A 19,413-nucleotide genomic window follows, 5' to 3' on the forward strand; every position below is an offset into this window, starting at 1 on the left:
AGAAATATTAAGAGATGGGACCTACAGGGAGATCTCCCAGCTCTGGGATAAGCTAGTAAAGCAAAGAGTGAGAAAATGGCCCTTTCCCCTGCTTTTTTACTTCCCAGCTATGAGGTGAGAAGCTGCTTGGCTCCATCACAGGCTCCATCATGATGCACTGTTCCCTTCACAGGCTCCATCATGATGTCCTGTTTCATTCACAGGCTCCATCATGATGTCCTGTTCCCTTCACAGGCTCCATCATGATGTCCTGTTCCCTTCACAGGCTCCATCATGATGCACTGTTTCATTCACAGGCTCCATCATGATGCACTGTTTCCTTCACAGGCTCCATCATGATGTCCTGTTTCCTTCACAGGCTCCCATCAAGCAGCAGGGGCAACTGTTCATGGACTAGAGCCTCCAAAACTCTGAGCCAAAATGATACAAAGTCTCCCCATACATTGATTATCTCAGGTATTAGTTACAGTTGTAGACAACTAATAAATGGGCTGTAAGAGCTGATGGGGAGCTGCAAGCACAATCAACCAGCTGGGACCCTCTTTTACTAAGTAACGAATTAGCCACATACGACAAAGACTCCAGGAATTCATCTGCTTTGAGTTGTCTGTTTAATTTCCACAAACACCTGACTGGCGTTTCTAGTTTCCAGAACATTTCATTTACAGCACCATTGAACATTTTCACCTGCAACAGGTAGGTATATTTACATCCATTGTGGGGGATTCATATGTATTTAACAAGAAGTTACTGAAACTCTTTACTTTAAAGTTTTAACAACAACCCAGCCCCCAAATGTAATGGTTACCCTTTGGCAATCTTGCTCTTGAGAACAGAGGAGCATTTTTAAGCAACAAAACTCCACAATAATGTAACAGAACCTCAGGCCTCCAGGAAAGGATGGCTCTCCGTTGACAATCATCTCGGGTAGCACTCACTGCAATTCAGAGGTCCAGTGTCTCTGGACTAAAGGCACCAGCCCCACTTAGCTAAGACAATGCCATGTAAGTATGAAAAGCCCGGGGTGGGGGTGGTTAGAAGAAGTGGACGTGTCGGAAAGCAGTATATCTTTTCCAAATTCTAAGAACATTTTGTACATTGACGATTTGGGTCTAACACAGGTTTTGTTTAAGAAACTTCCTGGTGTGATAACCTTGTTCCCCGTTCGTGATCACTTGACTGCATATAAACTCAAAAGCACAAAAAGGTGACAGGAGATCAGGCAAGGACAGAGCTGTACAGAAGGCACACCATCAATGATTACTAACTGAATTCAAAACCCAAATTAAAAAGTGTAGCCAACCTCAAATCTCATGTAGAAAGGCTTGACTCAGACCCACCCTGTGGGTGAGGATAACTTGACCTCTGCCTTGGGTTACTACTGCTTGGCTGCAGGGCCAGTTCAATGGTCATGTGGATGCCTGGTAACAAGGGTCTGGCTTTGGGCCTCAGCATGACAAATGACTTTTTAAAGACACTGCTTGTAAACAGTAAATCCTGATCCAAGGGTGGTGCTGAGTGCCTGTAAGCCTGGGGCTGCTAGATGGAGCATTCCAGACCAGGCTGGGAGAGGAAGGGTATGAATCCTGCAGAATGGATGGGCTTGGGCTTGGGCTTGGGCTTGGGCTTGGGCTTGGGCTTGGGCTTGGGGAGAGTTCCATCAATAATGTCTCAATGTGGTTACGGCTGGAAGGTTAGAAGTGGAGAAGGATGCAAAACGTCTCCCTAGGGAACACACGTCAATGTCTAGAAGGTTGGAGAGATGATTTGGGATTTGTGACGAGAAACCAAGAATGCTACTAAATAGGCTGTCATTCGTAATATGGCCTGGACACACCCAACTCAGAGTGCCAACATGTCAAAATGGAGACATTCCTGATTAACACCCACTCCATTGAAACTTGGAGTCCCTAATTATGTCAAGAAATAGCCTCATTTTAAAAGCTAAGATTAGAAGTTGGGAAATGAAGCGGAGCGATCGCTTCCTGTAACTAGTGCTAGAAGCAAGTGAAGTGTCCACAGAGCAACAAAGACAGGAGGGCGTGGAAAGCCCTAGAAGGATGGAGGACAAGTCCACATGCAGGACCCCTAAGCCTGACCTACCCCATGGAGGGTGGAATGATTGTTAGGAAACGGAGTCCCAGGGTCAGGGATGTAGCTGAATAGCAGAACTTACGCCTCACAACCCTGAAGGCTCTGGAGCTGATCACCCGGGCTTCAGGGGGAAAACACAGAAGGCAAGCAGGAGGGGAGGGAGGGTAGGAGGGAGGGCAGGAGGGAGGACTAAGGGGGGGAGTTCTAGAATGAACCCAGGCATGCAGGACATCAGGTCACAAAGCTCAAAGAAACTGTGTTGTCTTGTTCACCAGTGCACAGCTGACTCAGGGAGGGAAAATAGACTCTCCCTTCAGAGAATTCAAAACAAGACAATCAGCTTTGGCTGTCTTCAAAAAGCCACACTTCATACTGGCTGCTGTCTATACTTTACTTTCCAAGTGTCAATCAAGAGGTTAGATTTCTGAGGTTAGATTTAATTATATTGGAATTAAATGTATTTTCTTCTCAGAAAAAAAAAAAGACTTCAGAAATGAAAGAATGTTATTTACATGCAAACTAAAATACACTCCTTTAGCTAGTAGTAAGAAAACTGTAAAATTATTTTTTTTTTCCTTTGAGAATAAGTCAGAGTGATATAAATTGAGATTTGGAATTTAGAGACAAATTTCTACTTTGGCTTCAACTAAGACATGAAATAGTGCTTCTGTGGAGGAGCCTGCTCAGGGGTCAGCGCCGCGCTGGGTTTCCTGGTGAGTCCTCTGCTCTCTGTGAATCTACATCAGAGGCTTGATGCCTAAAGTAGAGACTTTGTCTCTGCTCCTCCCCTAGCTTATAAACTACATAGAATCCATCACAATAATCTGAGAATTTGAAGGTTTTAGATACTTTCTATTTACTAATAGGTGGTTGATTTAGATCTAACCAACTTCTAAGGAACTCCCAATCCCCGCTACCCATCAGCCTCCAAATTTAAGACTACTATTTTAAAAAACAAACAAACAGACAAACAACAAAAAACCCCTGAGTCTCACTATTTTGCCTGGGCTAGTGTTGACCGCCTAGGCTCAAGTGACTCTTCTCCTCCCTCAGCCTCCAGAGTAGCTGCGACTACAGGCATGTGGCACCATGCCCAATAAAAGCATTTTCTTTGAAGTGATGCTAGCACTGACAAATGTGGTGGCCTTCTCTGTGACCGTCCACTTCTGATGAATCCTGTGCAGTTTCTCAATAGGATCAAAACTATAGTCTAGGACAAGATCACTTTCAGCCAGCCTTGGAATTTGTCAAACAAGATGCCAGCTCCATCAGTCAGGCACCCCCACGTCATACCCATGAGGCTTTGATTTAAACAGGGATATTCAAACAAGGAGTAAAACACATGACAGACATTTCTGCACTTTCTCCTACCAATACAGTTCAGTTCTGTGTCTAAATCAGGACATGATTTCTTTGAACTCGTTAACATGGGACACCGACATAAAACTCGAAGAGCCTCCAAACACACTAAAATCAGCAACCAAATTACTTTTCATTTCTTGCTTGGATATCAACTTTTCCATCCAGTTATTTCTTGGCATCTACAACAAGTACTTTAAAATATACCTAATTAAAGCAAAGGCAGACTAGCTTTTTTTTTTTTTTTGGCCAGGAATGAGTATTTTTTTGGCCAGGAATGAGTATTCTCCTGTCCCCGGATATTCAGCTCCCCCTCATCAATGCTACACAGATCAATGTGATCATAAAGAGAAGACCTCGAGGAAATCCGGACAAGAAAATCCCTATCAGAACTATATGCGGCAACAATCCTATCTGGAGACTCTCAGAGATGGGAAATAGTAAGTAAGAATTGAGAAGCGATATACCACAGCTGCAGGTAAGCTCCTAGCCGGAAGTAAACATCCACCTGACCCCTCATAAAACAAAGAGGTTCTGATCTTCCCCTGCACCCTACAAAGTCTACCCCCTCTAACACTTTGAGAGCATTTCCTGCCTTAAGCAGCATTCTGGTTTTCCACATTAATAGCTATGCATTTTGCATGCTTTTATTAGGTGTCCGTGTCTCATTGGTTTAAGAACAGACTTTGCAATATAGAACTCTGCAAGGCCACAAACAGCTGACGTTCATCTTTTATGGTGAGGGGAAGACAGGAAGCCATACTTGATTTGCTTTAATTTTTTTTCTACCCACTTGGGCTTTGAGAGTTGGCTAGAAGTTCTGATGGGTTTAAAAACAAGGACCACAGGGTTCATCTCGGTAGCAGAGCTGTTCCTTGGCTCGCACGAGCCCCATGTTCAGTTCCCCAGCACCGCAAGACAGACAAGGCTGCCTTTGAGTCCTGTGTCACAGTGGCTGAGTGCCAGCCTTCAGCACTCCTGATATATACACTAAGGCAGTCTACTTTAGGAAATCCATATCACAGAGAAGTGTGAGATGCCCAGAGTAACGGAAAGGGGTTATCCGCCACATGAAGACCAGCAGGCTTGTTTCACTAGCATCCCAAACAGCTGACCCCCTACAGACAGGGCAAACACCCACAAAGCTCCTCCCATAAGCAGAGCCTTCCAGACATGTGTGGGACCCCACTAAAAATGAGTGCTGTTTTCATGATGTTGTCCCTCCCAAGTCTTGCTAAGAGTCTGTCCCTGCTCCCTTGGACATCCATCCAAAGCCATATCAATGGCCACTTCCGGAGCATCCCCTGTGCTTTGGTAAGTCTCTAGAGCGGGCCCACCATTGTGCTCTGCACAACCATTGACGAGAGCCAGCGGCAGTGACCCCGGGGGACAGCACAGCTTCTTAGCACAGCTCTGGGAGATACAGGCGGCACTGCAGGTCGGCAAGAAGTCCTTCTGCTCCGGGGTTTCCCTTAAGTCCAGTGTTTCAAACTGGATGGTCACACTGTGGATTCCAGCATGGTGGAAGATCTCTCGGATTTTTCTGCTGGCATCCTGGTACCCAACGTCCTTCTGGCATTTGATGTGCAGGGTGGCGATGACCTTCCCGCTTATCAGTTCCCAGACGTGCACTTCGTGTACACTGCTGATTCCGGGCACAGTAGAGAGCTTGCCCACTACAACAGACAGGAGTAAACAACAGCCAACAGTGAGTGCAGGAATGGAAACTTGGAACCAAGAGAGGGACCTGTGTGCCTTGTCATGACCACCAAGGCTGCGTGTTTACCAAGGTCATCAGGAAAAAGAACGGTCCCCCAACCAACCACTTTCCCATAATCAGCCTTTCCTCTGCTTTTCTAAACCACAAAGTGTTAGCCTATAACAAGTAGCTCAAGAGCCTAAAGCAGAAAGGCTGCAAGTGCAAGACCAGTTCAAGAAAGTTCTAAAACAGCCTGGGCTACCCGTGGACTGTCTGTCCCAGTCTGCCTGATCTATATAGCAAGTTCCATGCCAGTCAGGACAGCGTAGGGAGACCCTTTCTCAGATAGGTAGATGAATAGATAGATAGATAGATAGATAGATAGATAGATAGATAAATAGATAGATAGATAGGTCAATGATAGATAAAATAGATAAGACCAATAAGAGAGGCAGGCAGATGGTAGATAGATAAGTAATTCATAGATGGTACATAGGTAGATAGATGGATGATTGATAAATCAAGTTAGATAAGTAGATGGATCAGACAGACAGACAGACAGATAGATGGGCTAGTTTAGCAACATGGGTCAAAAGCACTTACCAGAAGTGCTACTTCTAGGGATATATTCAAAGTGCCTCTGAGGCACATAACTGACGTGAGAGTCTGGCTTCTCTCTGAGCAAAGCAAATGAGACGGCTTCTCTCCAGACATGGGAGCGGCCGTTTAACACTGCCTCTTTACAGTGAGTGTAATGTGCCACTAACTTCCCAGCTTGTGAATGTCACTAACTAGAAGACATCACCTAGACCACAAATGAATGGCTTGTCTTTTTAAGGGGGAAAGAGGAGTATAAAAATCAAGGTCTTGCAGAATGGCCTTAGTAGAGTTAAAATATACCTTTGTCATGAGGTCAAATAGCCCAAAAGTGGGGTTTGCCCAAGCTTTACATTCTCAAGAAGGGGCAAGTGATTAAGACCTTTGGTTCTTGGAGGTTATGAGTCACCATGGCACACTGCAAACCACCTGACGCATGCCTCCATCACACAATGCTCCATGGTGCTTCAGAGCACGCCAACCAAACAGTGCTGTGACCATGACCCTTAGACGGCACAATGGAAACTCGTCAGTGGTCCCCATCCACACATAATCCACTTACTCAGATCCTCCATGTTGACTCCCTTGGGGACCATCTGCAGCAGGATGACGGCAGTTTCTTTGATCAGTGGAAAGGCAGATGACAAAATGATGATGACCATGACAACAGTCAAACTGGGGTCAATGTAGCATTGCCAGTTACATGGGTCTTCAGGTCTCAGGGGTTGTACATAGAATATGATGGCCGTGATGACCACAATCACGGACCCCAAGGCATCTCCCATCACATGCAAGAGGACACCTGCCAGGAAGGAAGACAGGCCAATAAAGCCGAGCGCCGAGTGTGGGAAACCACATGATGAGCAGTGATCCAGACTTCCAAGATCACACCATCCACTGCTGCTCTCTGTTAGGACACTTACCAGGTCAGAGTTTTTTCAAAACAAGACCAGTGTGGGATGCATGCCTATAATCTTGGCATTTGAGAGGCTGAGGCAGGAGGACAGCCTAAGCTACACAGAGACCATCTTAAAGCAAACAAAATAACAATAGCAACCACTCAGAAAGCAAATCTCAGGCCAGAGCAAACTTGCTCAAGCAAGTGGGGGCACCTACCACCAAGCCTGGCAGCCTGGGGTCGATTCCCGGGTCAGAGGTAGAGTAATAGGACTGGCTCCTGCAAGATGGCATCTGTCCTGTAACTTCCACATGCATACCCATGTGTGCGCGTGCGCACGTGTGCACACACACACACACACACACACACACTAAAAAATTATTTTTAGGGGCAAATGTTATGATTATATTTTAATTTCAAATTTTAAAAATATTTTACAAAGAAAAAAATCTAACAAAAATCTCAGACCAGCTACCCAGAACCCAGGAAGAAGAATGGCCTAGAAAGACCTGGGCCAGCTGCCACCTACTATGTCACCGTCCGATACTGCCACATCACTATCGCCTACTCTCCATCAAAGGGCGTCATGAACAGCTGAACAAACGTGTTATTCTTTCAGACAAGCATCTGTACATCGAGTTATTTTGATCTTTTGTTTCATTTGTAGTAGAGATAAAGTCTCATTGTGTAGCCCAGGCTGCACTCAGACTCCAAATCTTAGCCAGCTTCAGCATCCCAGTGCTGGGGTTGCAGACATGCACCACTGTGCCTGGCTTCAAAGTTTGTGTCTTTATTATACACGTGATCAGGTGTGGGGCGGGGCTCCCCTTCAGAGTCCCTGATGAGCTCAGCATGATGGAGGTCCCATCATCTTTTATTGCTGTTTTTATGGTTGCAGTGCCAGGGGTCAGAGCCCGCAGCTCATGCATGCCAGGCAAGCATTCTGCCACCAGACTGCAGCTTCAGACAGAACTGTGACCCATCCAGAGTCGGTCTTCTGGTTCTCTGACTTCCCACGACCCCAGGCCACGCCCCTCTCCCTGGAGACACTGCATTGGACAGTCATTATCTCCGTGGCTCTAGTGTAAGAAGGCCTGACCTGAAGAGCAGGATTCTGCTGAAGTTTCCTCTGCACAAAAAGCCATTTGTCACAATCACATAAAAATTAAAACTCTACATGTAAGATTAAAGCTGTAGATTCTAAAGGTCTTTAGTCAATTAATTTCAGAAAAGATTCAACCCTCAGCAAAGATCTAGAGGCTGGGCTGTAGCTATACATTAAAATTAGAAAGTAGTAAATTCAGTGGAATCTGGTCAGAGGAATTAAAAATGTAGACATAAAGTATTTGCATTCTAGAAAGGTACACTAGAATCTTGCAACAGCCCCAGCAGCAACAGTAGCAGCAGCACCTGTTAGAAACAGTCTCAAGCCCATGTGGGTCTTGATCTGTGGGTCTCTATCTCGTGACCCTGCACACCCCACAAAACCACACTAATTAAGAGCTTGGAGTCATCGTATCCATAAGCAGACAGCCTGTGGCGCTGGCTCGGAGGGAAAGGCCCTTGCTGCAAAGCCTGATGACTGCAGCTTGATCCCCGAGACCCGCACGGTACAAAGAGGGAGAGACCCGACTCCTGCAAGTTGTCCTCTGACCTCTACACATGTACACATGTGATAAATATAATTTTTAAAAATATTTTTATTTAAATTTTAATTTAGGTGCATTGGTGTGAGGGTGTCAGATCTTAGAGTTGCAGACAGTTGTGAGCTGCCATGTGGGTGCTGGGAATTGAACCCGGGTCCTTTAGAAGAGCAGGCAGTGCTCTTAACCACTGAGCCATCCATCTCTCCAGCCCCTGATAAATGTAATTTTTAAAAGATCACCTGTGACTGGCCATTTTGGTACCCACTTACAATCAAACTAATCAGAAGGCTGAAGCAGGAGGATGGAAAATTCAGGGCCAACTTGGGCAACAAAGAGAATTCTCGGCCTCCTTAATCCACATACTGTCTCAGAAAAACACACAAACAAACATTTGAAAAACTATGCCTGAGCTTTTAAGACTGAGTATCCAAAAGCCACCCAGAATCTGCTACTCCACAGAAGCAGTGAGTGACATTCCAGGACAGTGGTGGAGGCAGAAAGGAGCTGTGCCAGGCCAAACAGTGGGCACAGAGTATTTGACCCAAAATGTGTGTGTGTGATGGAGCATGCCTTTAACTCCAGCAGTTTGGAGGCAGAGGTAGATGGAGGCAGAAGAAGATCTCTGTGAGTTATAGGCCAGCCAGGGTTACGTAATAAGACCCAGTCTAAAATAAAATAATAAGAACACTCAATTTCTGTTATATGTGCTTAGAAATGCAGAGAGCAAAACCAACCAGCAACGCCACAGAGAGCACGGCAGAGCCTGAGCATTTACGTGGGGGCTCTCATCAGGGAACATGAACTTCTAGGGCTCGTGATGGGAGTCAAACACCCTCCCGGACACCCACCCCACCCCCACCCCCACTAAGCCAGTCCTCACGGGAAGGAGGGAGCCAAACTTGAAGAAAACTATCTTTTAGAAGAGACAGAAACAGCAAAACGCACAGCGCAGGAATGAGCCATATGTCCAACAATGCTAACAGATGCCAAAGGAAAAGGGAGAGGCAGAAGGGAGGGAGGGGAGCCCCATACACCAAGGCGTACCTGAGACTCCGTCTCCACACTACAGATGAGGAAACTGAGGCACTGAGTGGCTAAGTGACCTGCCCAAGATCACACAGCCATCGAATCCAAGTGGGCACTAGAACAAGATTGCCCCAGTGATCTGAATGCAAATAGGAGTTGTTAAAGGATTGTTCTAGAGCCAACTCAGCAGGGGTGGGTGCAGAGGTTACACACCTGTAGTCCCAGCACTCAGGGAGGCAGAGGCAGGAGGATTGCTGTGAGTTCAAGGTCTACGAAATGAGTTCCAGGACAGCCAAGGCTACACAGAGAAACCCTGTCTCGAAAAACCAAAAAAAAAAGGGGGGGGGATCTTTCTAGAAGAAAACACATGGTTAATGAGGGTCTGCTTAGTCACCCCAGGTATCCAAAAACTTGACTCAGTAGAATTGACAGTGATTCCAATTGCTAACTGCTCACCCCTGGACAACACTGAAGGGTCTGACCTGGGAGGCCTTTGAAATGAGCTGCTCACAGTTCCGGCCTTTTACAGAGTGCTTAGTCACAGCAACAGGACACTGACTGAATCAATATATATGCATGAGACAGTCCCCCTCTTTCCAGCACTTTCTCTGGTCCTCCCCAGCCTGTTTCCAGGCACTGGAGAGAAATGAAAAACCTTCCCAGGACTTGTCCTACCCACCTGTTCCCCTAACAAGAGCTAAGGAAGCCTTTGCTTTCTTGGGGACAGTACCCAGTGCTGCTGACCAAACAGGAAAACCTACAGCCTCATCTGCATTCTTGGCTTGCTGTCTCAGGGCTCTTAGCCTCACTTGAGTCTAATGGGGGTCACACCCTGCACTTCTTAGAGGCAGGCAGTGGTGTCTCAAAGACCCACAGCTAGAGGGGAAAGCCAGAGAAGTGGCTTGGGCCTATAATCCCAGTCTAAGGATGACCTCTGCTAGCTTCAGGCTAACCTGGGCTACAGAGTGCGAGCCTCTTAGAACAGAGACAGAGTGTTAGAGAAAGTTGGGGGCCAGAGAGTCTGAATAGAGAACCGTTTGCTCCTGTCCAAAGCTCCTGTTCCCATGCCAGGTTTCCTCTGTTTGGCCACTAAGAATCCCCACAACAGCGGCTCTCACACTTCTGTCCCCCACAGTCTACACTAAAGGCTTTGCTTTCCATCCCAGCACACACAGAACTCAGGAGCCTTCTAGGCGAACGCTCACTCTACCAGAGAGGCACTCCAGATGCTAACACCTTGAAATGTAAAATCCCAGTGTGTCTCCTAGTCAAAGAGAAAGTGCAGATGGGGGGATGGGGCATTACCCTGAGAACTCCCCCCCCCCCCGACCCCCACCCCGCTCTCTGCTAAGATAGTTTTGTTTTGTTTTGTTTCATCTTAACTGATAAAAACTGAAGGCTGGGTGTGGTGGCACATACCTTTAATCCCAGCATATATATTCATATATATATTGAACATGAACACACTTCCTGTGCTATTCTGATACATGTGCATAGAATGTAATATTAAGTCAAAGATCTACACCCTTGAGCCCTTCTTTCCCGTGTTTAAAAAAACAAAACAAAACAAAACAAAACAAACTCAGAGTCTTTTCTTCTGGCTCTTTCGAAATGTACAGTACCTGCCTAATGTTACGGTTACCCACTGAGTGCAGTCACAAAGCCAAATCCTGAGCTAAGTATGGCAGTGACTGTGTCAGGGAGGAGGAGGTCCTGAGGGTCTCTGAGGAGCAGACCGAGAGCAGGAGCCAGCCTTGGGGAGAATATGTGCCACACAGGCAGGGGTCCAGGGAGGCTGAGAGTAGAAGATGCCTTTAGAGGAAGACAAAGCAGCCTCAGACCCTGATGCTGGCTGGGCCCGTGAGCCACAAAGCCTATGAAAGAAGAGTCTCATGCATGAGATAAGGCTGATGATCCACACCTCACTTCCCTCAGAAACTGGTCCCCACGGTGTATGTGTGAGACAAAGGCTCAGGTCCCGCTTAGCACTGACTTGGAGGTGAAAGCAATAACTGCAGAGTCCTCTGTTCATGCCAGCGTGCACGGGAGCCTCACCACAGCACTGGCAGGTGGGCGCCATTGCAGGAGGCTGGTGGTGAAGGCACTTAGCCAGAGTCACCAAACTACGAGAGGCAAAGCCTGGGACTGCCTGAGCAGCGTGTCCACCCCTCTCACATGTGCAGCTGAGCAGCGCATCCACCGCGCTCACCTGGGCAGCTGTGTTGGGATATGGGAAAGAGAGGACAGGGCTGGCGTGGGGAGCAGGCGCTGGGGTGGGGGAGTAATGTGTAGGAAGAAGTGCTGCAAAAGCCTGGATTTCCAAAGATGATCCTGTGAGGTGTCCTGAGAGACAAAGGTCTCCCCGGATGCCTCAGTCTCCTGATCAGTTAGTTGCAGTGCTGCCCACAAGGGTTACTTTGCAAAGACAGGAGACCTCTGCCCTTGACCTTCACATGCTGACATTCAATTAAAAACAACCACTGTCCCCTGGAACTGGCATATACCAATACTGTCAATTGGACCAAAATTGAAACCCAGTATGGAACCCCAGCCTTCAATGCCACTGACTTAGTGTGAAAGCAGTGCCACATTCACAAGGCACTGGGAAAGGATGAGAGCTTCTCTCTGGGGAAACCAAACGACTGTGAAGAAATATCTCATCAGAGGAGATGTCATTTCAAGTGAAGGCACACTGCCATTCCTCTGTGTATGTGATGCTGCTGACTACATCTTAATGCAGCATCCTTGATCCCATTAGGAAAACGCAGCCACTACAGAGAACTTCAGAAGAGTGTGTTCCCCCCCCTGCTCTTCGCACAAAAGATGAACCCTGTCTCTTATCCCCATTACAATGAGAGGAGTGGTGAGCTTGAGGAAATGGCGTTGGGGCTGAGGCAGTGGTCCCCTGGTTAAGGTGCTTGCCACATGTCTTAGTTTGCTTTCTACTGCTGTGACAAAGACTAAAAGCAGCTTGGTCCATCACTAAGGGAAATAAGGGCGGGAGCTGATGCAGAGGAATACTGCTGACTTTCTCCTCATGGCTTCTTATAGCCCACGGTAAACTGGGCCCCGGTACATATTGTCAACCAAGAAAATATAGTACAGGGTTGCCCACAGGAGGGGAGGGGGAGGAATTTTCTCAGTCAAGGTCTTCTCTTCTCAAATAACTCCAGCTTGTGTCAAATTGACATAAAAACTAGCCAGCACACTCATAAGCCATGTTGTAGCAAATCTGTAATTCCAGGCTGGGAAGGCACACACAGGGACTCCCCAGAGCAAGCAGGCTAGCAAGTCTATGTGTATGGATGACCTCTGGGTTTGACTGAGAGACCCTGCCTCAATGGCCGGGATGAAGGAACAGTCTAGGATGATTCTGAACATCCTTCTCCAGCTTTCACATGCAGATGCTCCCACACATGTGTGCCCACACAGATGCATGCATGCAGACACTTGTGCACAACACAAACACAGATGTTCACTCACACAGATATATACACATGTGTACACACATGCACAACACACACATGTACACATACACACAGAAATAATAAATTAATAAATAACTTTTTCTCGGGAAACTCCATCAGAGATAATTCCTCTGCAGATACTTGGAAGGAACTTGGGTCCTGCTTATAGAATCAGTTGCCTACAGACATTTAAGACGCAGCCGTTCAGTGGGAAATGCCCACTGGAGAAGCAAGCCAGCATCCATTCTGGAGGCCAGAGGCATGTGTGACCACAGAAAGAGCCATACGTGTGAAAAGAGAGCTGAGACTACAGCCCACCTCCACCGCGCTCTCGGAGTATGTCCCCTCATCTGCAGAGGGGAGGAACTGTCCATTTTCCCCAAGATCTTTCTCCATCTAATTCTCTGGTCCTTCCCCTGAGTTGTGGCTCCAGGAGAAAGGCTCTGACTAGCCACAAGCATCCTCGAGAGAGACAGCAGGGTAGATAAATACTACATAAAGATAGATACATGCTAAGTGCATTGGCTGGTTGGTAATTAATAGATGCAGATGATTGATTGAAGGGGAGAAACAGAGAGAGGAGGAGGAGACATGTGTGTGTATCATGTGTGTGTATCATGTGTGTGTATCATGTGTGTGTATCATGTGTGTGTATCTAAGCCTGGAGAAGAAAGATGAATTAAAAGGAATTTTCATTATACAGAATCTCAAAAAAAAAAAAATGCTATCACAATAGTTAGAAAGGTAAACTTCCTTACTGAATTGCATTTATTTATTTATTTCCTTTAGAATTTTAGAGCCTCATATGTCACTGCTATATTCTGTATCTTTCCTAAAGGTCCCTTCTGATGATCAGATGTGAAACTCTTATGGAAAAAAAGGAAGGAGAGAGGGAGGGAGGGAGGGAGAGAGGGAGGGAGGGAGGGAGGGACAGATGGAAGAAGAGAGAGATGGAGAGAGGGAGGAAGGAAGGGAGAGAGAAAGGGAGGGAGGAAAGAAGGAAGGAAGGGAGGAAGGAAGGAAGGAAGGAAGGGAGAAAGGAAGGAAGGAAGGGAGGGAGGAAGGAAAGCAAATAAGCTGGAAATTAACTAAGCTAAAATCACTCTACAGTAAAAATATCTAACCAAAAGCTACAACAGAGAAATGCTCGCTACAGCAGTGTCCAGTGCGAGAGATACCGGACAGTGCTCAGCACTGCTGACTTTGACTGTGGGATAAGAAGGAGGATCCTTAGTGCCTTTCATGGGCTCATCAGAACCCCTACTTTGAGCCTAGAAGTAAGAGTTTTAATCAGGTTATAGTCTCTTTCTCAGCAAATTCCCACCACGAATAACTGTAGCAATAAAGACATTGGATGGTGCCACCCAGGACGAAGGCTTGGGTAGTGGGCCTCCTTGTTTTCTTCCACCTTTAGCAACATCAGTCAACACCAAACACAGTGGTAAATACCTCTGATTCAAGCAGTGAGGAGACTGAGAAAGAAGGACTGCCACAAGTTCAAGGTCGGCCTGTGCTAAATATTGAGTACCAGGCCAGCCATGGCTACAGAAGAGGACTCTGTCTCAAAACAAATCATAATCAGCTAAAATAAGCTGCAATGGGGCTTTAGGTATGGGCCAATGTTACAGCATGTATTTAGCATGCACAAGGCCCTGGGTTCCATCCCCAGCAACACACACACACACACACACACACACACACACACACACACACACACACTTCATAAAATAAATAGGATGCATTGCATGTCAGTAATCATGAGAATAGAAAGTCTAGAAAGTCAAGTATAACAGTAATGTGACCTTAATAAGTGGAGATGAGACCAGCTTGGCACTGAGTTGCAGAGTTCATGAGAACATGACACATAGGTGAAGATCAGGAGAACATGACACATAGGTGAAGATCAGGAGAACATGACACATATGTGAAGATCAGAAGAACATGATACTGATGTGTGGACACCAGGAGACATGACACTCACATGTGGACACCAGGAGACATGACACTCACATGTGGACACCAGGAGACATGACACTCACATGTGGACACCAGGAGACATGACACTCACATGTGGACACCAGGAGACATGACACTCACATGTGGACACCAGGAGACATGACACTCACATGTGGACACCAGGAGACATGACACTCACATGTGGACACAGGAGACATGACACTCACATGTGGACACAGGAGACATGACACTCACATGTGGACACCAGGAGACATGACACTCACATGTGGACACAGGAGACATGACACTCACATGTGGACACCAGGAGACATGACACTCACATGTGGACACAGGAGACATGACACTCACATGTGGACACCAGGAGACATGACACTCACATGTGGACACCAGGAGACATGACACTCACATGTGGACACCAGGAGACATGACACTCACATGTGGACACCAGGAGACATGACACTCACATGTGGACACAGGAGACATGACACTCACATGTGGACACAGGAGACATGACACTCACATGTGGACACCAGGAGACATGACACTCACATGTGGACACCAGGAGACATGACACTCACATGTGGACACCAGGAGACATGACACTCACATGTGGACACCAGGAGACATGACACTCACATGTGGACACAGGAGACATGACACTCACATGTGGACACAGGAGACATGACACTCACATGTGGACACCAGGAGACATGACACTCACATGTGGACACAGGAGACATGACACTCACATGTGGACACAGGAGACATGACACTCACATGTGGACACCAGGAGACATGACACTCACATGTGGACACAGGAGACATGACACTCACATGTGGACACAGAAGACATGACACTGATGTGTGGAGATCAGACCAGCCTGGCACGGAGTTATAGAGTTCGTGAGAATATGACATTGGTATGTAGGGATCAGGAAAACTTGGTACATAAGTGGATTTGAAGAGACACTGACACATATGTGGAGGTCAGTAGAACATGGTATTGGTATGCGTGGATCAGAACATGGCACTCGTATGTGGAGCTCAAGAAAACATTTCACTGATAATGCCAAGAGCAGAAGATTATGACAATGATGTGCAGAGCTCAGGAGAACATGGCACATGTGGATATGAGACTAGAATGACACATGTGTGGGAGTCAGGAGAACATGGCACTGGTCTGTGAGGCTCTGAGGACCATGATACACATGTTAGGAGAAGGCGGCTTTGATATATGAAGCTCTGGAGAACATGTCACTAATAATGCGGAGGTCAGGAGGCCACGAACATATTTGGTACTCAGTAGACTGCAGTACTCATATGTTGGACTTAGGAGAACATGGTACGGACATATAGAGATCAATAGAACGTGATACATTTGCAGCAATCACATGGTTATGATACTGTTAGGTGATGCTCAGGAGAACATGACACATATGTGTAACTCAGAAGAACATGGCGCTGATCTGCCCACGCAGGGGCGGGCAGCTGTAGCATGGCTAAATTAGAGCCAAGATAAATCATTAGCAACTAGCTTCTCCCTCGGAATCAATGCAATGATTAGGCAAGAGAAGAGGGTCATAGTCTGCAGGTAACCGACCTACTTCCCAGCCCCGCTGCCTTAGTAAAAGCCAAGCAGAAGTCCTGCGAGCGAGCTAGCCCAGGGACAAGCCTACCTCTGATATTCAGTGCTTCCGACTTCTTCTCCTTTTTCATCGTCTCTTCTGGTTCGTTTTGGGTGTTCAGGGAATCACCTGCATTCAAAGAAGAAACCTTGTGTTGTGTATAAGTTCTACAAACAAAAAGAACCAATGAACTCACAATGCAGTTCCGTTATTTTCAATTCCTCTTAGCATATGGGAGTCCCCACCTCTCCCGCACTCAGCCCAGACACATGCCTTTTAACCCAGAGGAAGCCAGTTAACCCTTGGACTTCACACACACACACACACACACACACACACACACACACACACACACACACACACACCCTTTCAAACTTAAAACAGGACAAGTACAAGCCTACATCTATCCCCCAAATCCTCAATACCTAAGGGGCAGAGGAAAGTCTTGACATTGATGTGTCTGTCTGTCTGTCAGGGGAGGATACAAGTCCAGGTAGCCTCAGGGGAGGGGAGGGCGAGGGAATGCTCTCTGTTGCCCAATAGTAAGAATTGATTTCCAGGATCAATACTGCCACAAGGAGAGGGGAGGGTAAGGACTGCAGGGTCAAAGAAGAAAGAAGGGAGGGGAAAAGTGTGTGTAGGGGGGAAGACAGGGAAGGAAGGAGGGACAGAAGTTAGAAGAAAGACAAAACAGGCTTCCAAGAGGATTTTTTTTTTAATCAGTCAGGAAACAAAACGAAAATGAGGGAGTGCGTGAGTAAGAGGGGCCCAATGCCTGGAGAAGGGAGGAGAAAGGCCTGAGGGAAGGACAAAGCGGTCCGGGTCTGAAGGATGCAACCGAAAGGCACCTGCTACATTCGAGAACACCGTCGCGCCCTCCTGCTGCTTTCTTCCAGCCGAGCCCCGCCGGAGAGTCACTGCTGTGTCCGAGCCCGGGCCCGAGACTGGCGCAGCCCCTTGGGGACTCCCCAGAGCGCCACAAGGGTCTCCCTGGTGCGGCGGCTGCGAAGGGCGGGTCCGGCGACCCCTCGCGCAGCGGGAGAAGCAGGCTCCAAAGTCCTGGAAGATGAGCAGCCCTACCACGTTGACTGCCAGCCCCAGGGCGCCCACAATGAGCACCAGCTCGGGGTCATCGATGCGCTCGGGCCGCGCGAGGCGCAACACGGCCTCCACGAAGATGGTGAAGCAGAGCGCGGTGAGGAAGACTGCATTGCTGAGCGCGCCCACTACCTCCGCCCGCGCGTAGCCGTAGGTGGCGCCGGAGCCTCGGGCACCGCGCCGCGCGATGTAGCCGGAGCCCAGGCCCACGCACAACGAGATCAGGTCAGACAGCATGTTGAACGAGTCCGAGAGCAGCGCGATGGAGTTGCCCAGGTAACCAGACACCAGCTCAGCCACGAAGAACGCAGCGGTGAGCACCAGCATGAACAGCAGCCGGCACGTTTTGCCGGAGTAGCGGCCCATCTCTTCAGACCACTGTACCCCGCAACAGGTTGGGGGTCTGGAGCCTACCACCCGCCGCAGGCCCGCCCTGACCCGCCAGGGCCTTTTGTGCGGCCAGCTCTCGCACGCAGGGCCAGAGTCTGCGGGAGTGGCCCCAGTATCGCAAAGGCCACCTCCCGGGGCCCCTGCCCCTCCCCCCTCGCCTCCCAAGCCTGACTTGGCAGGTGGCCACCAGCCAGTGTCTCCTTCTAGGTCTGGCCTGGAGAGGGAAGCTGCTGGGAGGAGAGGCACATCGGGATGCCAATCTTCTTAAATCCCCACCTCCACCCTCTTAGAGAGGGATGTACCCGAGGGTCCCCGCTCCTCCTGCTCCACCCCTCCCCTACCCCTGGGCCACTACAGATCTGTGAAGGCCGCTGATAAGGACCTGGGCTGTATTGGGAGTGCGCACCCCTGCCTACGTGCGGATATGCGTGTTGCAGGGCAGATTCCATATGAGCTGGAGCCAACTGCCCTTAAAGGTGTTTGCTGCTTTTCCTTTGCTTAAATGGTATCTCATTCATTGCTTTAAGCCTTACCATCTCTTCTTCACAAAGAGCTTGAATCCTTTCTGCTACTCCCTCACAGCACAGTAGCTCTACAGAAGAGCCTTAGGCAGTCTAGCCAGGGCGCACCCTGCTCTAAGGCTAAGCATAGTGCACTGGTGCCGCACCCCAAGGCTGGGGTACTTTGTGGTAGACACAAAATATCTACCTTGGCCAACCAAGAAGCCAGGCTTGGTCTCCTTTCACAATCTGTCGGAGAGAATTTCTACTGGCCCCATAGATGACCCGATACTCTTAGTTTAATCGATTGACCCAAATGTTTTGGTTTTTGTTTTTGTTTTGTTTTGTTTTGTTTTGTTTTTTTCAAAACAGGCTGAGCCCTAAGAGGCTCTCACTCAAAGGGAACGTGTCCTGCGCAGCAGCCCCTTCAGAAAGGGTATTTGCTGGTGGTCACTTCAGTGGGGTATGGAATGTGAAGCCGCTGTGCCTCACTCCCATCTCAGTTTATGAGGGGTCTGAAGGCAAAGGCTCCATCCGTGTCTCATCATAGGCTTTAACCGCCTCCACCAAGTAAATGGTGGTGTAACTATTCAGTCTCGACCGTTTTAGAGCATTAGCTTGTGATAGGAATCTATTACTGAGACATCCAGCTTTAAAAATAATTTGGATTAAATTTGTTCTTGCCAATCCCATACATGCATATAATGTATTCTAATTATTCTCAGTCCCCACTCTCTTATGCCCTGAGAAGCTCTCCTCTGCCTTCTGAGCTCTGCCCGCCAAATCATGCCCTTTTGTTTAGTTTTCTATTACATGCATTTATTGGGGAAGGGGTGTTAAGTGTGTGTATGGCATGCACGCTGTATGACTTGCAAGCAGAGGTCGAAGGACAACTTTGGGGCATTCCCTCACCCCACCATGGTTGTCTCTAGGATTACACTCAGACCATCAAGCTTGGTGCCAAACACTTTCATCTGTTGAATCACCTTTCCAACCTCCCCGCCCCCAACCCCCCAACCCCCCACCTCTTTTGGTTT

The 19,413-nt window shown here is 47.9% G+C and overlaps 1 protein-coding gene across 2 annotated transcripts in view; it reads right to left on the bottom strand.

The window, feature by feature from the left end:
* Window positions 1-594: 594 nt before the first annotated feature.
* Window positions 595-19,413, bottom strand: part of SLC30A10 (solute carrier family 30 member 10) — a 36,310-nt gene continuing 17,491 nt past the window's right edge. Inside the window, exons 1-4 of one of the 2 annotated variants that reach the window (XM_084799378.1) lie at window positions 17,237-17,962; window positions 16,440-16,517; window positions 6,312-6,551; window positions 595-5,129 (exon numbers count right to left, since the gene is read on the bottom strand). In XM_084799378.1, the coding sequence (XP_084655504.1) occupies window positions 4,642-5,129; window positions 6,312-6,551; window positions 16,440-16,517; window positions 17,237-17,852 (1,422 nt within the window). In that variant the 5' untranslated portion in view covers window positions 17,853-17,962 and the 3' untranslated portion in view covers window positions 595-4,641. Of the gene's footprint in view, window positions 5,130-6,311; window positions 6,552-16,439; window positions 16,518-17,236; window positions 17,963-19,413 lie in introns of those variants that run through there. The other variant, XM_084799379.1, reaches the window with a different exon arrangement.

This window comes from Acomys minous (genome assembly GCF_964271855.1).
Source record: "Acomys minous genome assembly, chromosome: 1".
Classification (NCBI taxonomy): domain Eukaryota; kingdom Metazoa; phylum Chordata; class Mammalia; order Rodentia; family Muridae; genus Acomys; species Acomys minous.